The 19,164-nt window shown below is 56.2% G+C and overlaps 1 protein-coding gene across 4 annotated transcripts in view; it reads right to left on the bottom strand.

Moving 5' to 3' along the window:
* The window catches only part of CAMKK2 (calcium/calmodulin dependent protein kinase kinase 2), a 39,172-nt gene that overhangs the window by 12,482 nt on the left and 7,526 nt on the right, over positions 1-19,164 (bottom strand). For all 4 annotated transcript variants that reach the window (XM_058656449.1, XM_058656451.1, XM_058656448.1 and 1 more), the window contains exons 2-9: positions 14,402-14,931; positions 8,585-8,632; positions 7,865-7,918; positions 7,526-7,577; positions 6,543-6,676; positions 4,670-4,706; positions 758-779; positions 540-628 (exon numbers count right to left, since the gene is read on the bottom strand). In XM_058656449.1, the coding sequence (XP_058512432.1) occupies positions 540-628; positions 758-779; positions 4,670-4,706; positions 6,543-6,676; positions 7,526-7,577; positions 7,865-7,918; positions 8,585-8,632; positions 14,402-14,872 (907 nt within the window). In that variant the 5' untranslated portion in view covers positions 14,873-14,931. The remainder of the gene's footprint in view (positions 1-539; positions 629-757; positions 780-4,669; positions 4,707-6,542; positions 6,677-7,525; positions 7,578-7,864; positions 7,919-8,584; positions 8,633-14,401; positions 14,932-19,164) is intronic.

Below are 19,164 nucleotides of genomic sequence, written 5' to 3'. Positions count from 1 at the left end.
AGGACAAGCCGCCATCTGGAAAACCCAGCTGGGATGAGGATGAGGACGATGAAGATGGTGGTTATTGGGCAGGAGAGTGCCCAGCGAGGGGCCCTGCCCTGCGTGCAGTGTCTCTCATTATCTCAGTGAGAGCCTCTCCAGAATCTGACACGACAGGAGCACAGGAGGCCAGATATTTACCAACCAGGAGAGAGGAAAACATCCGTCAGGCAATGAGAACTGCCTGCACGGCCGGCCCATCTCAGTCCCAGAGACATCCCTGACCCCCACTTCCCAGATGAGGAAACTTGAGTTCCAGGAGGCCAACAGCATTGTCGTTCCCCACCCCAATCCCAGGGCTGCTGGGTACAATCAGCCCTCTCAAGCAGGACCCCTCACCGTGCCTGGCACCCACAGCCAAGCCTAGGTGGAGGGTCAGCACTGCTGCTCTCCGTCGGGGGACAGCCCCAGGCTGGCTCTCTGCAGCCTCCCCCCACACGGCCTTTCTTCCTGCCCCGTCCTGCCGCTCCAAGGCTGGCCAGCCCCAGCGCCCTGCTTACGGTACTCGATGCCTTTGATCAGATCCTGGAAGTAGAACCGGGCCTGGTCTTCGGACAGCGGCTTGAGGGTGGGCACCTCCATCACAGGCCTACAGGGCCAATACCCGCGTGAAATGCAAGTGGATGCGGGCACGCGGCCCTGCCCTCTCTGGCCAGCGGGGCCAGTGGTGCCTCCCTTGACTTCGCTGCATCCCACGCACCGGGGGCTGCACACTCACCCTTGGTTGACCAGCTCGAAAACTGTAGAAAAGGCCAAGGGAAGGCCAACAGTTAATCTGGGGAACCAACCGGAAGCTCATCTGTCTCCCCCAGAAATGGCCCAAAGTGTGGAAATGGGCGTGGCAGCTCAGAGGAGCGACAGTCCAACCAGTCCTGGATACTCAAGGTCCTGCTTTGCCAAGTTCCCATCGAGAGTACAGGACCAGGGCCAGGGCAGGCTATGCTGTTCCTGGGACCCTGTTCAACACTGGCCACAGAAACCTTAGCAGAGGAGACGGGACCCCATCTCTGTTCCTGCCTCAGAGGTGCCAGGGTCTGACTCATGCTAACCTCTGGCCTCTGGCCACAGCCAGGTCCTCGAGCACACGCACAAGGCAGGGCAGCTCTGTAGCAGCTGCCGGCTGCGGCCAGGAGTTCCAGCCCTCCCTGCCTTGATTATTTCAGGCTGCCTGTATGTCCATACCTTCCTCCTATCCACCGTCCCACTGGCACCATAATTCACGCAGCATGAGGAAGCCAGCCCACCTGCTGCAACAGGCTGCTCTGTCCCTCCCTGGCACGGACATGGCTATGGTTGGGCAACAACACAGTTAGCACAGACAACCGCACCCCCTCATCAGCTGCCTCGGGAAGGGAGAACTCTGACCATGAACCTGCTGGCTTGGAGAGCTTGGGAAACCGTGCTTTTAACTTACGTCACACTCCCCAATCTTTTTTTTTTTTTTTTAAAGATTTTATTATTATTGGAAAGCCGGATATACAGAGAGGAGGAGAGACAGAGAGGAAGATCTTCCGTCCGATGTTTCACTCCCCAAGTGAGCCGCAACGGGCCGGTGCGCGCCAACCCGATGCCAGGACCAGGAACCTCTTCCAGGTCTCCCACACGGGTGCAGGGTCCCAATGCATTGGGCCGTCCTCGACTGCTTTCCCAGGCCACAAGCAGGGAGCTGGATGGGAAGTGGAGCTTCCGGCATTAGAACCGGCGCCCACATGGGATCCCGGGGCTTTCAAGGCGAGGACTTTAGCCGCTAGGCCACGCCGCCGGGCCCCCAATCTTCTTTTTAATTAACTTTAGCTTTACTTAAAGGCAGCAAGGCAGTCCCGGCACAGTAGCCTAACAGCCAAGTCCTCGCCTTGCACTTGCTAGGATCCCATATTGGCACTGGTTCATGGCCTGGCTGCTCCATTTCCCATCCAGCTTCCTGCTTGTGTCCTGGGAAAGCAGTAGAGGATGGCCCAAAACCTTGGGACCCTGCACCCACATGGGAGACCCGGAAGAGACTCTAGGCTTCTGGCTTCGGATCAGCTCAGCTCTGGTCATTGCAGTCACTTGGAGAATGAATCAATGGATGGAAGATCTTCCTCTCTCTCTCCTCCTCTCTGTATATCTGACTCTCCAGTAAAAAAAAAAAAAAAAAAGCAGTGAGGTACTGTCACAGATTTGCCACTTTCTGGTCCACTTCCCAGATGTCCACAGTGGTCACAACTGGGCGAAGCCAAACTCAGGAGCTAAGAACTCCATCCAGGTCTCCCATGTGGTTCTTAGGGGACCAATGACTGGAGTTATACCCTGCTGCCTCCTGCCACTTCCCAGGGTGCGTGTCAACATGGAGTCAGGGCTCAGCGTGGACTCTGGACTTGACCTCAGGCACTTGGATCTGGGTCACGGGCAGCCCAGCAGTGTCCTGCTAGGCCACACACCTACTACCCACCCCCAGCTCAGAGCTGAAGCCTAATTCTTACCAGGTGGAAACTCGGCACCCCGCCAGCCCTTGGCCCACTGTCCAGTCCAGCGCCTACTCACTGGGACATTCTCCCAGGAGCGATGCCACTGCCCAGCCCACACTCGTCCTAGCCAGCTTCTGGTTGCTCCTAGTGCTGTCCTCCTTCACCACCTTGCACAGCAACCTCTGGATGGACTCAACACATCCTGTAAACGCCGTCATGGGAGCGAGGCTGTCGCTGGGTCCTGCTGTAAGACAGTGTAGCGCCATGGTGTGCTCACAGCAGCGTTCAGTCCATCCTGGCATGACTACAGACACTTGAGGGATGCCTGGACGCCGTGGTGTCACTGGCCCCAGGAGGTTTGCGTCTGCCCTCAGAGCAGGCAGCCTGCGTGGCCACAGCCCTGCTAGGTGGCTCTGGACCACAGCCAGGCATTAGTCCGGAGAGAAGGGACGCAAGAGCAGCATCATAACCAGCCCGGTGAACAGCTGCACTGGCGGCACGCGCAGCAGCTGAGAGCCACACACTCAGCCAGGACGGTCCCTCCGACCCCAACAACTGGACACTCTGTGGTTTCTGCCCAGTTTGCCACATCTGCCCCAGATGCCGACCAACTAGCCCTCACGCCACATCAGTTCTTGTTTATGGAACGTTTTCTTTGAGTCGACTCCCTGCCAGTTTAAGGAACTGGTTACAGCTCCCCCATACAGCACTAAACCACAGCCAAGTAAAGCTTCAAAATGTCTTCCATGTACCCCACACCAAACCACCCCCTATGCCTCAAATGTCACAGTGCGGGTACATGGCATAATGATCAGAATTCACTTGGGACCCCTGCATTTCCTGAACCCCAGTCTGAGTCCCAGCTCTGCCCGGCTTCCTGTGAATGCCCCCGAGAGGTAGCAGGTGGCAGCGTAAGTTCTAGGAACCCTGACACCCTGTCGGAGACCAAGCTGGGGCTCTTGGATTCAGCCCAGACTGCTGCAAGAATCATGGCACTGTCATTCTGTCTCTCAGTCTCTTTTTGACTCTCAAATAAAAACAAATTCTTTCAATGATAACATTGTATAAAAAAAAAAAAAAACTGAGGGCCCGGCGGTGTGGCCTAGCGGCTAAAGTCCTCGCCTTGAAAGCCCCGGGATCCCATATGGGCGCCGGCAGCTCCACTCCCATCCAGCTCCCTGCTTGTGGCCTGGGAAAGCAGTTGAGGACGGCCCAATGCATTGGGACACTGCACCCGCATGGGAGACCCAGAAGAGGTTCCAGGTTCCCGGCTTCGGATCGGTGCGCACCGGCCGTTGCGGCTCACTTGGGGAGTGAAACATCGGAAGATCTTCCTCTCTGTCTCTCCTCCTCTGTGTATATCTGGCTGTAATAAAATGAATAAATCTTTTAAAAAAAAAACTGAGTTTCTATAACATTCACATTTTTATTAACCTTTCCGAATTTTGTCTAATTTTTATAGCAATATGTCTAGAGAGGACAGAAAGATCTTCCATCCATTGATTCACACTCACCAAGCAACACAACAGCCAGAGCTGGGAGCTAGGAGCTTCTGGATCTCCCACGAGTGCAGGGTCCCAAGGCATTGGGCCATCCTCAACTGCTTTCCCAGGCCGCAAGCAGGGAGCTGGATTGAAAGTGGAGCAGCCAGGACTCAAACTGGCACCATATCGGATACCTGTGTTGCAGGCATCGGCGCCCACGCTCAACTGTTACTCTTAAAAACCTTTAAAATGGGGCCAGCGTGATAGCCTAGTGGATAAAGTCTTTGCCTTGCATATGCCGGAAACCCATATAGGAGCTGGTTTGTATCCTAGCTGCCCCACTTCCCATCCAGCTCCCTGCTTGTGGCCTGGGAAAGCAGTGGAGGATGGCCCCAGTGCTTGGGCCCCTGCACCTACATGGGAGACCCAGAAGAAGCTCCTTGCTCCCAGCTTCGGACCAGCCAAGCTCCAGACATTGCTATCATTTGGGGACTGAACCAGTAGATCAAAGATCTCTGTCTCTCCTTCTCTTTGAAAATGCCTTTCAAATAAAATGAATTTAAAAAAAAAAAGAGTGTGGGCCACCCCAGATGCTCTAAGGGAACTAGCAGTATGTCCTCGTGTGTGGCCTTCTGCACGCTCACCATGGCACCCAGTGGACGGGAAGTCACCTGTGGAAGGTCGCCCAGGGCTCCTTACCCATGTACAGATGGTCCTCATTGGGGTCGTCCAGGACCTGGTAACATAGGCACGCCGAGGGGCCGGGCAGCAGCAGCGGCAGGAGGGAGAGAAAGAGCCGTGAGTAGGGAGGAGGCGCCGTCCACCTGCCTGCCTGCCCTCCCGCTGCTGCCCACAGGCCTGGGAGAAGCACCCAGGACTGAGATCTGCCCAGTCTAGGCCTCAAGGGCCCCCACAGCCCAGGAAAAACAGGCTAAAGCACCCAAAACTCAGGCAAGAAACCTGCTGTCTGCAGGTGGTGCTGGCCTCAACTACAGCGTGAAAATTCAAACTCGATCTGGACTCAAGCGCTCCAGGCAGGAAAGGCTGCCACCCCACTCAGGAAGGACAGCAACAGTACCGTGTCCTACTTGGCCGCCTCAGCGGTCCCCAGGGCTAGGGCACACAGCAGGTGCTCAAAAAACATGAGTAACCAACAGACAGGCCAGCATAGGACCTTGTTGGTTGGGGAGGTCAGAAGCCACAGGGTGCTGGGGACAAGGGAGACTGGCCTTCCCAGCCAGGTGCATCCACAGCACAAAAGTTCTGGGAAAGGGAGGCAGAGCCAGGCCAGGGCGGGCAGCCTGGGGCCTGGAGCCCTGCTCTACCCTATGGGGAAGTCAGACCCAAGGCCGAGCACCCCGGCTGCCTGTCTGCAGCCCTTGGCACACAGGGCTCCCTCCCCACCACCACATACTGTCTCCTTCTCCGAGGCGGCCTTCCCAGCCCCCATGGGGGAGCTGCTGCCCCACTCCACATTTGCAGGCCATAGGTACTACCTGGTGCTTCCAGAGGTCCCCCGGATCCTTTGGGGTAGTCCCCAGCAACACTGGTCTTTTCCATTTTCATTGTCTACCAACACAAGGGGACTTCCAGAGACTGCCAGACACGCGGAGTGGCCAACAGGTTGAGCACAGACATAGCTCCAAGAACCAGGAGTCATCAGAAAATTCAGCAAAACCTAAGCCCACATCACTCTTGTGCTTTTTCCGTTCCAAATATATTTTACATGAACATATATTACTTAGGGGACAGCACTGTGGCTTTAAGGGGTAAAGCTGCCACCTGCAACGCCTGCAGCCCACATGCGAGGCAGTTCAAGTCCCGGCTGCTCCACTTCCTATCCAGCTCCCTGCTTGTGGCCTGGGAAAGCAGCAGGAGATGGCCCAAGTCCTCGGAACCCTGCACCCACATGGGAGACCCGGAAGAAGCTCCTGGCTTCTGCCTGACCCAACTTTAGCCACTGCAGCCATTAAGGAGTGAAGCACTGGGTGGAAGATCTGTCTCTCCTTATAACTCAGCCTTCCAAACAAATAAATCTTTAATATACATACGTATATTATAACATTAACCAATAATAGGTTTACTGTTTTTAAATAAATTATCTCTAAGCTTTCGGCACCAATTCTGATGTGGTAAACATCACTCAAATAGAACCCACGAGAGCAAATGTGCTCTGTGGTCTCCCATGGGCCCCAGGAGCATGGAGGGGTCCTGAGAAGGGAAAGGCCGGCAACTCCGGGGGTGGTGGGGGGCGCCACCAAGCTCACTGACTGGCCACTGCTAGCAACACAGCACTACTAGAGTGCAACCCAGTGGCCACATGAAGTGGCGGCTGCTGCGGCTGCAGAGTCACTTGCATGTGTAGGAACACCAGCTTTAAGGGGACAGAACCAGGTGGAAAACGAGCCCCAGGAGGCTCAGCAACTCCAAGAGAGGCGTGGGCTAATGGGACAGCGGCGGAAGGGTCTGGGACAGGAACCCCAGAGCCCTGGGGGAGTCAAGCTGCCAGCTGACCCTGGCCCTGGAGCCCACAGGCCAGGGCGGACTGCCCTCCCGACGCCTGCCTCCTCACCTCCACCAGCTTCACCACGTTGGGGTGATCCAGCTTCTTGAGGATGGCGATTTCCTGGTAGACCTGTGCGATGGGGCCCTGCGGCTGGACGCAGCCCCCTGGTGCTGGCCGGGCACCTCGGGGCGGGGGGCGACCTGCAGCAGACACCAAGGGGGCCTCTCCTCAGCAGGGGATGGCTGCGCGTGCCACCAGAGAGGTAGGTCTTAGCAGGTCTGAAGCAAGGGACACAACCCAGGCTCCTTCTGGGCTGTTGAAAACTTGGGGAGGCCTTAGACTGGCGCTGGCATGCACAGCCTGGCCACTAATCTCCCCTTCTCCCCCTCTGCTACTTGTGGTCGTGGAGACAACAATGCATGACCCTGGCCCCTGGTCAGCAGATGCCTTGCTCTGGGCCTCCCAGCAGGCAAGGAGCAGCTGCTGATCATACCCCCTGTCCCACCGCCAGGCCAGGGCACTGCAGACCAGCAGCCTGAGCTGACAGGAAGTGAAGAGTGGTTTAGGAAGCAAAAGCAGAAGCAAATATCAAAAATGGTGAAGCCAAAACAGAGCGGCCCAAGCGTATGGCCTGGCCCGGACAGAGAAGCACAACAGGGGGGGATGCGGGCCTCTGGCACCAGCCCTCCGGGTCTCTGGCTGCAACTCCCAGCACGTTTCTGAGCAGTCACCATTGAACCCTGCATACCGCAGTGGTCCTGATACCCCCAGGAAGCAGGGCGACCGTCCCCTCCATCACCAGCACACGGCCACTGTAGTTCCCACCCCCGGGGTATGCGGCAGGAGTGGACGTGCCTAGTCACAAGTCACGTGGCAACCCGTCTTTAACTGTTAATGGGTCTGCACTCCTGGGTGGAATGTCTAAATGACCTCAACAAACATTTTGAAGCAAAAACAAAGGAAGTCTTGGAGGCCGGCACTGTCTGGGGGCTCTCGGTACGGGACGCCACCAAATGGGCTCTGCCTGTCCCCCGGCCTGTCACACTCACGCGGGAAGCCAGCCTGGCGGATCAGCTTCTTCTTGGACAGCACCTTCATGGCCTGCAAGAAGACAGAACCGATGAGGGACAGCGAAGGGAGAGCCCCTTCTGCACCAGGCCTGCCTGAGGCCCCGCCAACTACAGGCAGCCCCCCAGTGACCTGCAGGTGGGGCTCCCAGAGTCCCTGCAATCCTGAACTGCTTTCTCAAGATTCCCGGTCAGCTGTCAAACTCATGAGCCATGGGAGCTTCCCCCGTGTCCTTTGCCAGTCACAGAATGAGCGAGTCAGGGCTACAGGCAAGCAAGGGGCAGGCGGGAGCAGGGGAAGGGGACAGGGTGGGTACTCACGTAGTAGGTGTTGTCATCCTCATTGTAGGCCAGCTTGACCACGCCGTAGGAGCCCTGAGCAAGGGGAGAGGCCCAAGAAAATTACAAGCTGCACCACGATGACCCCAGCATGCAGGTTGCAAACCAATAAGTCACCGGTCAAACCTGCCCACTGACCGCATTAAACCAGACTCATAGCTTTTACAAAGGGGGAACTGCCAGCATGTAGACTGAGTTGACATAAAAATCCAGCCCCACAGCTGCTTTGGCGGAAGGGCCAAGGACCAGCTGCCCTGGCCTCACGGCCTCCCACTTCCCAAGCCTCAGGACAGCCGGTCCGCACCAGCCCCTGCTGCCCTACACGCAGCCCACCTCGCTCCACCGTGGTCACCCCGTGGGACACCTGCGGTGACACTGCTCTATGGCTAAGACAAAAGCAAAAGGAAGAGTCCTTCAGGTGGAAAAAGCCAGGCTGGAATAGGACCATCACCGGGACAACACTGGATTCCTCTGGAAGCTTGCTTGAATTTTTTTTGAAAATTCCCACCCACAGCAAAACGTTTGATGTTTTAGACACATTCAACAAAGTTGTTTCTGCTTTTGCAAACCCGAGATGGACAACAAAACTCTCCCCATCCGTGCTGTGGTCCGAGTGTCCTCATTGGCCACACCCGGCCCTGCAGGCCCTCCAGAACACCCGAGCCACCCAGAGGCAGAGGAGCAGTGGGCCCCGGCGTTTACCTTTCCAATCTCATCCTTGAGCGTGTACTGGTTCAGCTGCACGCAGTCCTGAAAGGCAAGCAAGACACACGGGATGACAGCGCTAACGCAGCAACTAGAGAAGTTTCGCATAAGCCACACCCACCCACAGCCAAGACTCAAACCCAAGAGGTCACTCCCATTCCCAGAAAGACCACCGACAGCCACCCTTGCCATGGTGACCACCCTGACCTGCTACGGCACTTCATCATAAATGTCATCAGGGATGGCGTTGTGGCGTAACGGGTCCCAGGCTGCTCCCTGCTAGTGCATGCGGGAAAGCAGCAGGTGGCACAGCACTCACAGCCTGTTAAGCTGCCCTCTGCAACACTGGGATCCCATATGAGCACCAGCTCAAGTCCCAGCTGCTCCACTTCCCATTCAGCTTCCTGCCTGTAGCCTGAAAAAGCAGAGGATGGGTCAAGTGCTTGGGATCCTGCACTTACACAAGACATCTGGAAGAACCTCCTGGTCCCTGGCTTAAGATCAGCCCAGGGCCTGATGTGGTAGCCTAGTGGCTAAAGTCCTCGTCTTGCATGCACCAAAATCCCATATGAGCGCGGGTTCATATCCCATCACTTCCCATCCAGCTCCCTGCTTGCGGCCTTGGAAAGCAGTGGAGGACGGCCCAAAGCCTTGGGACCTTGCGCCCTCGTGGGAGACCAAGGGGAGACTTTGGGCTCCTGGCTTCGGATCGCCTCAGCTCTAGCTATAGCGGCCACTTAGGGAGTGAACCAGTGGACAGAAGATCTTCCTCTGTCTCTCCTCCTCTCTGTATATCTGACTTTCCAATAAAAATATATAAATCTTAAAACAAAACAAAAGATAAAAGCTCAGCTATGTTATTGTTTTCATCTGGGAAGTGAAGCAGCAGATCTCCAAGTCTACCTTTCAAATAAAATTAAATATGTCTTTTTAAGTCTTCAAAATAGTAGTAAAAGTTCATAAAGAAGAAGAAGAAGAAGAAAAGGCAAGCCCCAGCCTGAGAGAAATAACTCACAATCACCTGTAAGCCAAAGGACTAGGATGGGGACAGGGAGCAGGACCAGGGCCAGGACCAACACCAGGGCCAGGACCAGGGCCAAGACCAGAACCAGGACTGGGGCCAGGGCCAGGACCAACACCAGGGCCAGGGCCAGGACCAGGACCAGGAATGGGACTGGGGCCAGGACCACGACTAGTACCACGACCAGTACCTATTATCTACAAAGAACCCTTATTACTCGCTAACCAGATAACCAGCCACTCAACTGAAACGCAGGCTGAAGATGGAAGAGACATTCTTCACACACACGAGTGGTCCAAACCCATGGAAAGCTGCTGAACCTCAATGCTCTCTCCACCTCTCAAACAAGCTGCCTGCCCCCACAAAAGAAAAAGAAATCAAAGAGAGGGTGTTTGGCCCAGAGTTTAAGACACCAGCTGAGGTGCCACACTACAACACTGGCTGAATGGCCAGTTGCTGCAGACATGAGGGAGCAAACCACTGGATGAGGGGCTGGCACTGTGGTACACCAGGTTAAGCCACCACCTGCAACACCCATACCCTTATCAGAGCCTCCACTTGAGTCTCTGTCTCACTCCCTCTCTGGCCCCTGCTAACATGCCTGGGAAGACAGAGGAAGACGCTTGGCCCCTGTACCCACAAGAGAGACTCAGGTGGAGTGCCAGAGAGTGCCAGGCTGCTGGCTTCAAACTGGCTCAGGGTGGACTACCACGGTCATTTGGGGAGTAACCCAACAGATGGACAGTATTTTTTTCTGTTGTTCTGTTTTTCAAACAAATACAACAAACACGGCATCTTCTGTTGCTTTCCCAGGCCCATGAGCAGGGAGCTGGATCAGAAGTGGAGCAGCCGGGACTTGAACCAGCGCCCATATCAGATGTTGGTGCTGCGGGCGGCAGCTTAACAGACTGCATGACAGAACCAGCCCGGAAGCTTGTTTGTTTTTGTTTTAAGATGCATCCATTTATTTTAAAAGCAGAGTTACACAGAGAAACAGAGAGAGATAGATATCTTTCATTCACTGAGTCACTCCCTAAAGAGGAGCTGGGTTAGTCCAAACCAAGTGACCAGGAGTCCTGAAGGTCTCGTACGTAGGTGTAATGGCTCAAGCACTCCGGCCATCTTCTGCCACTTTCCCAGGCCATCAATAGGGAACTGGATCGGAAGTGGAATATCTGGGACACAAGTCGGTGCCCATATGGGATGCCGGTACTGCAGGCAGTAGTTTAACGCACTATGCTATGCAGCAGCCCCAGCAGTTTCTTTACATACAGCTGCCACCCCTCAAGCAACGCAGCCATTCAACACGCACCTCCCTTATGTGCCAGCCACTCCGCTTCTAAGAGAAATGTGCTTACAAAGAGGCGCCTGAGTCAAAAACTGGAAGGGAACCAAACATCCACCCACAGGTGAACGTGAAAGCCAATGGTGACACCCCTGCCACGGGATGCCCCTGAGCAGCGGCAAGGAACAGCCTGACAGGCAACGGGGACCACCTGCAGGAAGCTGACTTACAAGAGCACGTGCTAAACAGGCCCACTTGCACAATTCCGGGACCGGCAAAGCAAGCTCCAGTGAGCACAGGAAGGCAAGTCACCGGTGGCCGGGGAAGAGGAAGTACGTGAGAGCAGGGTCGCTGTGCAAGGACTATCACGACAGAACTAGTCATGGTCTACACTCGAGAGACAAACAGTGCTTTAAACAACAACAACAAAAAAAACCTGAACCGTCTTGGGGCTGGCTCTGTGCCATAGCAGAGGAAGCTGCCACCAGCAAGGCCGGCATCCCATCCTGCGGCGCCTGTTCCAGCCTGATCTCTCCGCTCAGAGCCGGGAAAGCAGCAGCAGAACTGCCAAACCTGGATGGAGTCCCCGATTCCTGGATTTGGCCTGGCCCAGACACAACCAGCACAGCCACTGGGGGAGCGGACCAGCACGTGAAAACTGGATACTTCTCTCATTCTCTCTCTCTGTTTCATTTCAATTATTCTCCTACAAAGTTTAGGGGAAGTAAACCTGGAGCGGAAACATGACAAGGACCCAAAACTCCGTGTATCACAGACCAAGCCAGCGCTTCTCCTGCCGACTCCCTAGGCTGCTGCGTGCGCTCCAGTGGCCCACGCCTTCACAGCTTCCTCCCCAACTGGGTGCTGTGAGGAACCTCAGCAGGTGGGCCCCCTAACAGTAGCTCTCCCAAGAAGATTGTTGTGAAATCCTAGCTGGGCCACATCTGCTTTGCCAAATGGATTCCATCAAGGCCACAGCAACGGGAGCCTCCAGAAGGGGGGGAGGAACAACACCCTGCCCCAAGTCCTCTCTCCCTGAACTCAGGAATTAATCCAGTGTATACCAGGGGAGGGGAATCTTTTCTTTTTTTCTGCCAAAGGCCATTTGGATATTTACAAGATCATTACAGACCATGCAAAATGATCAATTTAAAAATTAGCCCTCTAGGTATCATGGCGCAGGAAGCCTGTGACACTGGCACTCCACACGGGCTTTAGTTCAAATCCTGGCTGTGCCACTTCCAACCCCGCTCCCTGCTAACAATCTGGGGGAGCAGAGGAAGACAGCTCAAGCGCTTAGGCCGCTGCACCCACAAGGAAGAGCCAGGTGAAGCCCCAGGTGCCTGTCTCGGCCTGGCCCCGCCCCGGCCACCACAGCCAGAGCCAACCAAGAGATGAGAGCACTCTCCACTCGGCCTTTCAAGTAAATACATATTAAAAAAAAAACAAAAAAACAAAAAAACCAGCATGCTGTAGACGTGCTGAAGCTTGAGTGCCACCTGTGATGCCTCGATAGGCAGAACACACGAGCCTTCCACAGCCTGAGAGCCACCCACTGCCCACACTAGGGTGCATACCTGCAGGTGTGGGCTCAGTAATACGCATCTCCAACAATGCAGAGTATCACCGTGAACGGGGGGGGCCAAGGGAGGCACCATAATGTCACACTGACTCCTGCCCCAAACTCCCTCTATTCTCAGCAAGGTTGCTGGGATGGCTCCCGGTCAGCACGTTGGTCTGCTCAGCCCCAGCACAGGCATCAGTGGCACAGACCCCTGCCCACACAGTGAGTGATAGGGTTGCCTGTACTCCCCTGAGACCCGGAGAGACCCCAAAGCACACCGGGAGAGGGGAGTGGGCTCCCAGAGACCCAGCCGCCTCTTAATCCATTCCCCTCAATGTTGCCAACTTCACCTCCCGAGAGGCCGATAACCAGGGCAGCCCCACATGCCACTGCCTCCAAGCTCAAGGCTGACGCCACAGCCCGGCTTTCAAAGCTCTCCATGGCCCTGACGTTGGCAGACTGCCTTTCCTTGCCCATGATGGAACCCTGCCAGGCTGCACAGCTGGCCGGGGGTTGCACTCTGGCTGAGGGTGCTGTAGGCAGGTGTTGGGTGCAGCTCCCAGCAAGGACTCACAGGGAGACAGAGGCTGCTGGTCCTCATCCCGCCTGCAGGCAGCTGAGAACCACATGGGGCCTGTATGGTCAGGCTGCAAGGGACTCTGCATGGACAAGCAGCCCAGGTCTGTGACAGTCCCTGCTGTTACTCCAAGCTGCCCCATCTTACAGCAACACAAACCCAAGCTGTCCCCCGCTGCCCACGGCCACCTGCCTGGGCCTGAGCCTGGGCCACGCCATACCACACCATGCCACACGGGCTCTCCATGCGGCCATCTCCACTTGCTTGGATTCTACCCGCCTGCAGAAGTGTAGCCCCTTTCGAAAGCGGACCCAATTGCAAGTTCTCTCCCAATTAAACTTAGCATTCATGCCTCCAACAGATGTCTCCTGGCTCCTGCTCTGCCCCAGGGACATAGGGACGGAGCTCACTTCTAGCTCAGGGGCCAGCACTGGCTCATAGCTGGCTAAGTTTCCACCTGCAGCACCAGTGTCCCATATTGGCCATGGTTTGAGTCCCAGCCACTCCACTTCCAACCCAGCTCCCTGCTCATGTGCCTGAGAAAGCAGCAGAGGGTGGTTTAAGTGCTTGGGCCCCTGCACCCTTGGGTGACCTGGAAGAAGCTTCTGGCTTCAGCTCGGTCCAGCCCTGGCCGTTGAAGAGGGAACCATTTAGAGATGAACCAACAAATGGGAGAGCTCTCTCTATAACTCTTCCAAACACAGTAAACCTTAAAGTAGCTGGGTGCAGAAAGGCAAGTAGCAAATAGCTGAACACACCCCCCCAGATAATCACACGTCAGTGCGCACTGCGGGGCAGCAGAGCCGCTGACCAGCAGGGGGGAGCTGCTTCCCAGGGTAGGATGCAAGGATCCGAGAGGAGGTGGTGACTGTTCTGGGATGTGCGTGTGCAGAGGTGGCAAGTTCCCAGGGGCCGGGGGAGGCTCTGAGCTGAAGGAACAGAACCCCAAGGAGAGAACGGGCTGTGGGTGGCCAAGGAACATGTGGAGGACGAGCACGGGCGGAGTTCTGTGAGCCGGCAGTAGCAGTAGAGCAGTGGCTGGGAGGGGCATGCTCAGCTTTAACCTGCTTGTAGATGCTCACGGCAGGAGCAAGAGGACTGACAAGCGCTGGATTCAGATGGCTGACGCCTTGCCAGGGCCCCGCCTCTGCACCTCTGGGCTGCAGCCTCCCACCCACCCTGGAGCTGTTCTGTCCACTCTCACACAGGCTGTCCCGCCCGCCCCAGGTGTCCCTAACTGGTCTGGCAGCGAACAGTAACCAAGTGACGACATGACCAGTCCCTCCCAGCACCACCTCAGTGCTGCACCTAAATCCCTCAGAGACCCTTCAAGGCCTGGAGGGCAGCCAGGGGCCCAGCTCACACACCTGCATGCCCGTGATGGAGACGTGGTGAGACTCCACTGTTGGCCGCCGGGGCAGCCGCGGCGAGGACTGCGGGGAGCTGGCGGGCGAGTAGGGCAGCGAGGGGTAGATGCAGCGTCCGTTCATGTCCAGGCTGCTGCTGGCTGCTGGACCTCCCTGAGACCGCTCCTGCAGGGATAGCTTGCGACCGCAGAGGTGGGGCCGGGTCTGAGACCCAGAGGGAGGACCTGATGAGGCCTCTGGGCCATTGGCCTCCAGCGGTCGGTCCTGGGCCAGGCTGAGGTCCTCAGCCCGGTTCGGTTCACACTCTGTGACCACAACGAAGGACTCCATGCCCAGGCAGATGCTCAGAGACGAGAGGCCTTGCAGGGCCTCACAGGGCTTCTGGCCTTCGGTGCTGCTGCCCCCGCCCCCCAGGGCATCCTGGAGGGCGGCCTGGTCACGGCTAGGCTGGCTAGAGACGCATGATGACATGATGTGTGTGCCAACAGCATCCGGGACTCCAGGGCACTCCCATCCGGCAGTGGCGGCACCTGTAAGCAGGGGAAGAAGGGTCAGTGGTGTCCACCCCAGGCCAGGGGGCCCACAAGGAAGGGAATACGTCTCCTCCCGGCCCAGGCTGATCTCATTCCTGTCCTGGATTGGCTCTCTGAGATCTCTCTACGGCAAAGCATACTCCGTACCCCCTTATTTGATTCTTTTAACTTGGGAGGCAGAGAGCGACAGTGAGCTCCAAACTGCCGATTCCCTCCCCCTGAAGCCCAGAAACTCAATCCAGGTGTCCCACGTGGATGGCAGGCAGTGAGCCATTGCAGCCGCTCCTCCTGGGGTTTACATGAGAGGAAGCTGGAGCCAGGAGCTGGAAGTAGGCACGACACCTGGACATTCCAAGAGCAGACCCAGGCCTCTTTACCACCAGGCCAAACGCTTGTCACCCTTGCCCTGCTGCCCCAGTACCTCATTGGTTTTTTTGTTTCTTTTCTTTCAGCTTTTTATTTAACAAGCAGAGCAACAGCCAGAAAGAGAGGTCTTCCATCTGCTGGCTCACTCTCTAAGTGCCCACCACCGCCAAAGCTGGGTCAGGCAAAGCCAAAAGCTGGGGACTTCATCCAGGTCTCCCTCGTGAGTGGCGGGAACCCAAGAACTCGAGGCAGCACCAGCTCCCAAGCAGGGTGCACGTCAGTGGCAGGACCTCGTGCCCCGCACTCCAGGGTGCCACAAAGATGTTCCAGGAAGTGCCTTCACCTGCTGTGTGCCCACGTCCAGCCTGGAGCCTCCTTAACTGAAAAGCATGGTCAAGATCCCCCCCCCCCAATTCCTCCTGAAACTAAGCCTGAGGACAACGCAGGGAGGGCACCCTGCCCCGGCTCTCCTGCTCTCTCTCCTTCCCTGGGCATCCCCAAGAACGTCCACTGGATCCTCGCCACGCTGGACAGTAGCAGAGATTTTAAAGATCCTGAAAGCCAAGCTGGTGCCTCCGGGCTGTGCTACTGCCCAAGATCCAGGCAGCACTTCACAGTCCATAAAACACCTTCCAGGGCGGGCACGCCAACGCCTCAAGGAGGGCTCCTGGGCTTCTCATCCAGCACCCTGGGAGACCCCACCCAAGGGGCTGCCTGCCTGCCAGCCACACAGAGATCCAAACAGAGAGCCAGGCTCTGGTTTTGGCTTAGCCCAGCCCCAGCTGCAACAGGGTTTTAGGGAGTGAATGGGCAGAGCAAAGCTCCCTCTTGCCCTCACTTTCAAATCAAATGAAAATACAGGCAAAAAAGCACATGGTGTCCAGGCTAGTACAAGCTCATCTGAGCTATGAGAGAGAGGGGGCGGAGGGCCCGGTGGCATGGCCTAGCGGCTAAAGTTCTCACCTTGAATGCACCGGGATCCCATACGGGCACCGGTTCATATCCCAGCAGCTCTGCTTCCCATCCAGCTCCCTGCTTGTGGCCTGAGAAAGCAGTCAAGGACGGAACAAAGCTTTGGGACCCTGCACCTGCATGGGAGACCCAGAAGGGCTTCTGGCTTCGGATCGGCGCAGCACTGGCTGTTGCGGTCACTTGGGGTGTGAATCATTGAATGGGAGATCTTCCTCTCTGTCTCTCCTCCTCTCTGTATATCTGACTTTGCAATAAAAATAAATAAATCTTAAAAGAGAGAGGAGCGGGCGTTGCTGCACAGGTTCCTTGCCACTTGGGAGGGCCTGCTTCCAGTCCCAGCTACAGCCTTTCCCGCACACCTACCTGCTGATGTGCCTGAGAAAGCCCAAGTCCCCAGGTCCCCATATCCACCAGAGAGACCTGTGCAAACACAGTTCCCGACTCCAGGCTTCCACCTGGCCCCGCCCTGCCTGAGCAAAGCACCTGGGGCATGAATTAATCCACAAGAGAACAATCTATTGGTCTCGCTCCACGGATCTTCCTTTCAAACAAAAAGCAAGCCAAACTATCAAATTATAAATGGCTCATTTTGTGCATTGCGAGCTTTTATCTCAACTGAGAAAGAATGAACACACGGCCTCAGACTGCCACTTCTTTCTGTCTCTGGGACAGAATATTAACCTTTGGAACTTGTGTTTGACAAATTCTGCTTGGACAAATGCCACAGGAACTGCTGAAATGCCAGTTCACCAGACAGCAGGAGGTCTCTCCATGCAGCTCCCAACACGGAGGGCCTCTGGAGCCAGGAAAACAGTGGGTGCTAGGCAGAGGACTGGTGGGTGCCAAACATGTCACAGGGATTCAGGGTGGCGGCGGCAGGGGGGACAGGTGGCCTGGCTCTCAGGAGCCCATCCTCCCAGAAGTTATTTCCAAAACATCCCACTGTGTCAAGCAATACATCAGGGAAAAATCCAGCGAAAAAAGCATTCAGAAGGAATGGCTGTCTCCTAGTCCGCACGGGGGTCCAATGACACACACGGATTCCAAGGTAAAAGAACCACAACACACCCACGCAGAATGCTTGGCCGCTTGCAGGTGGAAAGGGAGCAAAGGGCTCCGTGGTGGCAGTCCAGAGACTACTCCAGGGACCTGCACAGGCTCCTCCCCAGCTGTGGCCCCTGACGGACTGAACGCAGAGATGGCCAACACCTGTTCACCCGCATCCACTGCAGCAGCGTCGCGGTCAGCAAGGGGCAGAACCCATCTGACTGTCCACTGCCAGCTGACCACAAGTGTGAAAGTGGACAGAACTTCACCTCAAGCAGAAAAGTCAGGGCTCAAACCTGCACCTACAGGGATGCTAGCATCACTGACAGGGGCTTTACCTGCTATGCTACAATGCCAGCCCCCCAAAATGAAGTTTTCAAAGAAAAAAAGCAGGCTTAGAATGATAAGGCCTAAAATGCTACAGGACTGTACTGGGCAGGCAGTGGGGGAGGCCAGCATTGCAGCCCAGGGGGCTCAGCCACACCACTTGGGATACCAGTATCCTTCAATAGCACAGGTTCAAGTCCTTGCTGCTCCACTTCCAATCCAGCTCCCCGCTTAGCAGTCTGAGAAAGCAGGGGAAGATGGCCCCTGTGCCCATACAAGGGACCCAGACGGAGTTCCAGGCTCCTGACTTTGGCCTGGCCCAGTTCTAGACGTTATAGCTTTGTTAGGGACGAACCAGCAGATGCAAGCTCCATTTGTGTGTCTCCCCCTGCCTTTCAAATAAACCTTGCATACATATAGACAGGAGGGAGGAAGAGCAGTTCTACTGAAGGCTACAGTGTTCCATCTCAGCTCTTCCCCGTTGGGGAGGAAAAGCGGTGAACCCCGACACTCTCCAGGCCCCATCAGCCATGCCGTCCCTCCACCTCATCTTCCTGGAGTTTGGCAGTGAGGGTTCAGCTCAGCTTGCCTCACAGAAGGGCCTTAGCTTCTCCCAGCCTCCACTTTGTCTTCAGTGAAATGGGCGCGCCCACCCAAGGTCATGAGAATCATGTCTGGTACCAGTGAGATGCTAAAAAAGGAATTTTTCCAACAAATGTCTGCCAAGTGCCAATGACCAGTCAGGCTATGGTGCAGAAGGTTCCCAGGAGGGACCTACATCCTGCAGAGCTGGCCGGCTCGTGTGCATGGTGCACAGCCCTGGCCGGGTGGGCCAGCCTCCTTCAGGGAGGGGACCAGCCCCAGCCCCTGTCCTCCCTCCCAGCATTGCCTCTGACCCAGCGACAAGGGTTCCTGAAAAGACACTGACACTTGGCAGTCCCTGGGCAGCCGATACAGAATGCCTTCCTTCTCGCCCACAGAGCAACACCTGCTTATCGATCTCCGCTCCAGGCCAAGGACAGCGTGCTGCCCGCCCCAGCCAAGCTGCTTTTAATCAGTCTCCTTGGCAAGGTGGTATCTGCCTGGGCCTCCCCAGCGGGCTCAGAGCTGGGGCTGCTGAGTGTGGTGTGGGAAGGAAGGAAGGAAGGAAGGAAGGAGAGGAAGGAAGGAAGGAAGGAGACCCAGGGAGAAGCTCCCTCCTACCCCCCCGGCCCAACACGTTGAGGTCATGGCTCTGAACAGACCCCTAAGATCTGATGACCACAACCAACGCTTTCTCCGAGAAAAAAAAATCGTACACACATTCAGCACAAATATGATGACAGCTCTATTCACCTGAGCACTCCCAACACCAGACCCAGAGCAGAGTGCCCTGCCAGCTCATGGGACCCTCACCACATACGCCCTTTGCAGGGCACAAAGGAGGTAGGGTACCGAGAGTGACAGGCGCCATCCTGGGGTCCCAAAGCACCAGGACCTTTCGGCACAGCTGCTCCAGACTAGCCAAAATGCCAAGAG

The sequence above is a fragment of the Ochotona princeps genome, chromosome 29 (assembly GCF_030435755.1).
Source record: "Ochotona princeps isolate mOchPri1 chromosome 29, mOchPri1.hap1, whole genome shotgun sequence".
Taxonomy (NCBI): domain Eukaryota; kingdom Metazoa; phylum Chordata; class Mammalia; order Lagomorpha; family Ochotonidae; genus Ochotona; species Ochotona princeps.
The sequence above is the reverse complement of the archived record's forward strand: the minus strand, read 5'-3'. Positions and strand labels throughout refer to the sequence as shown.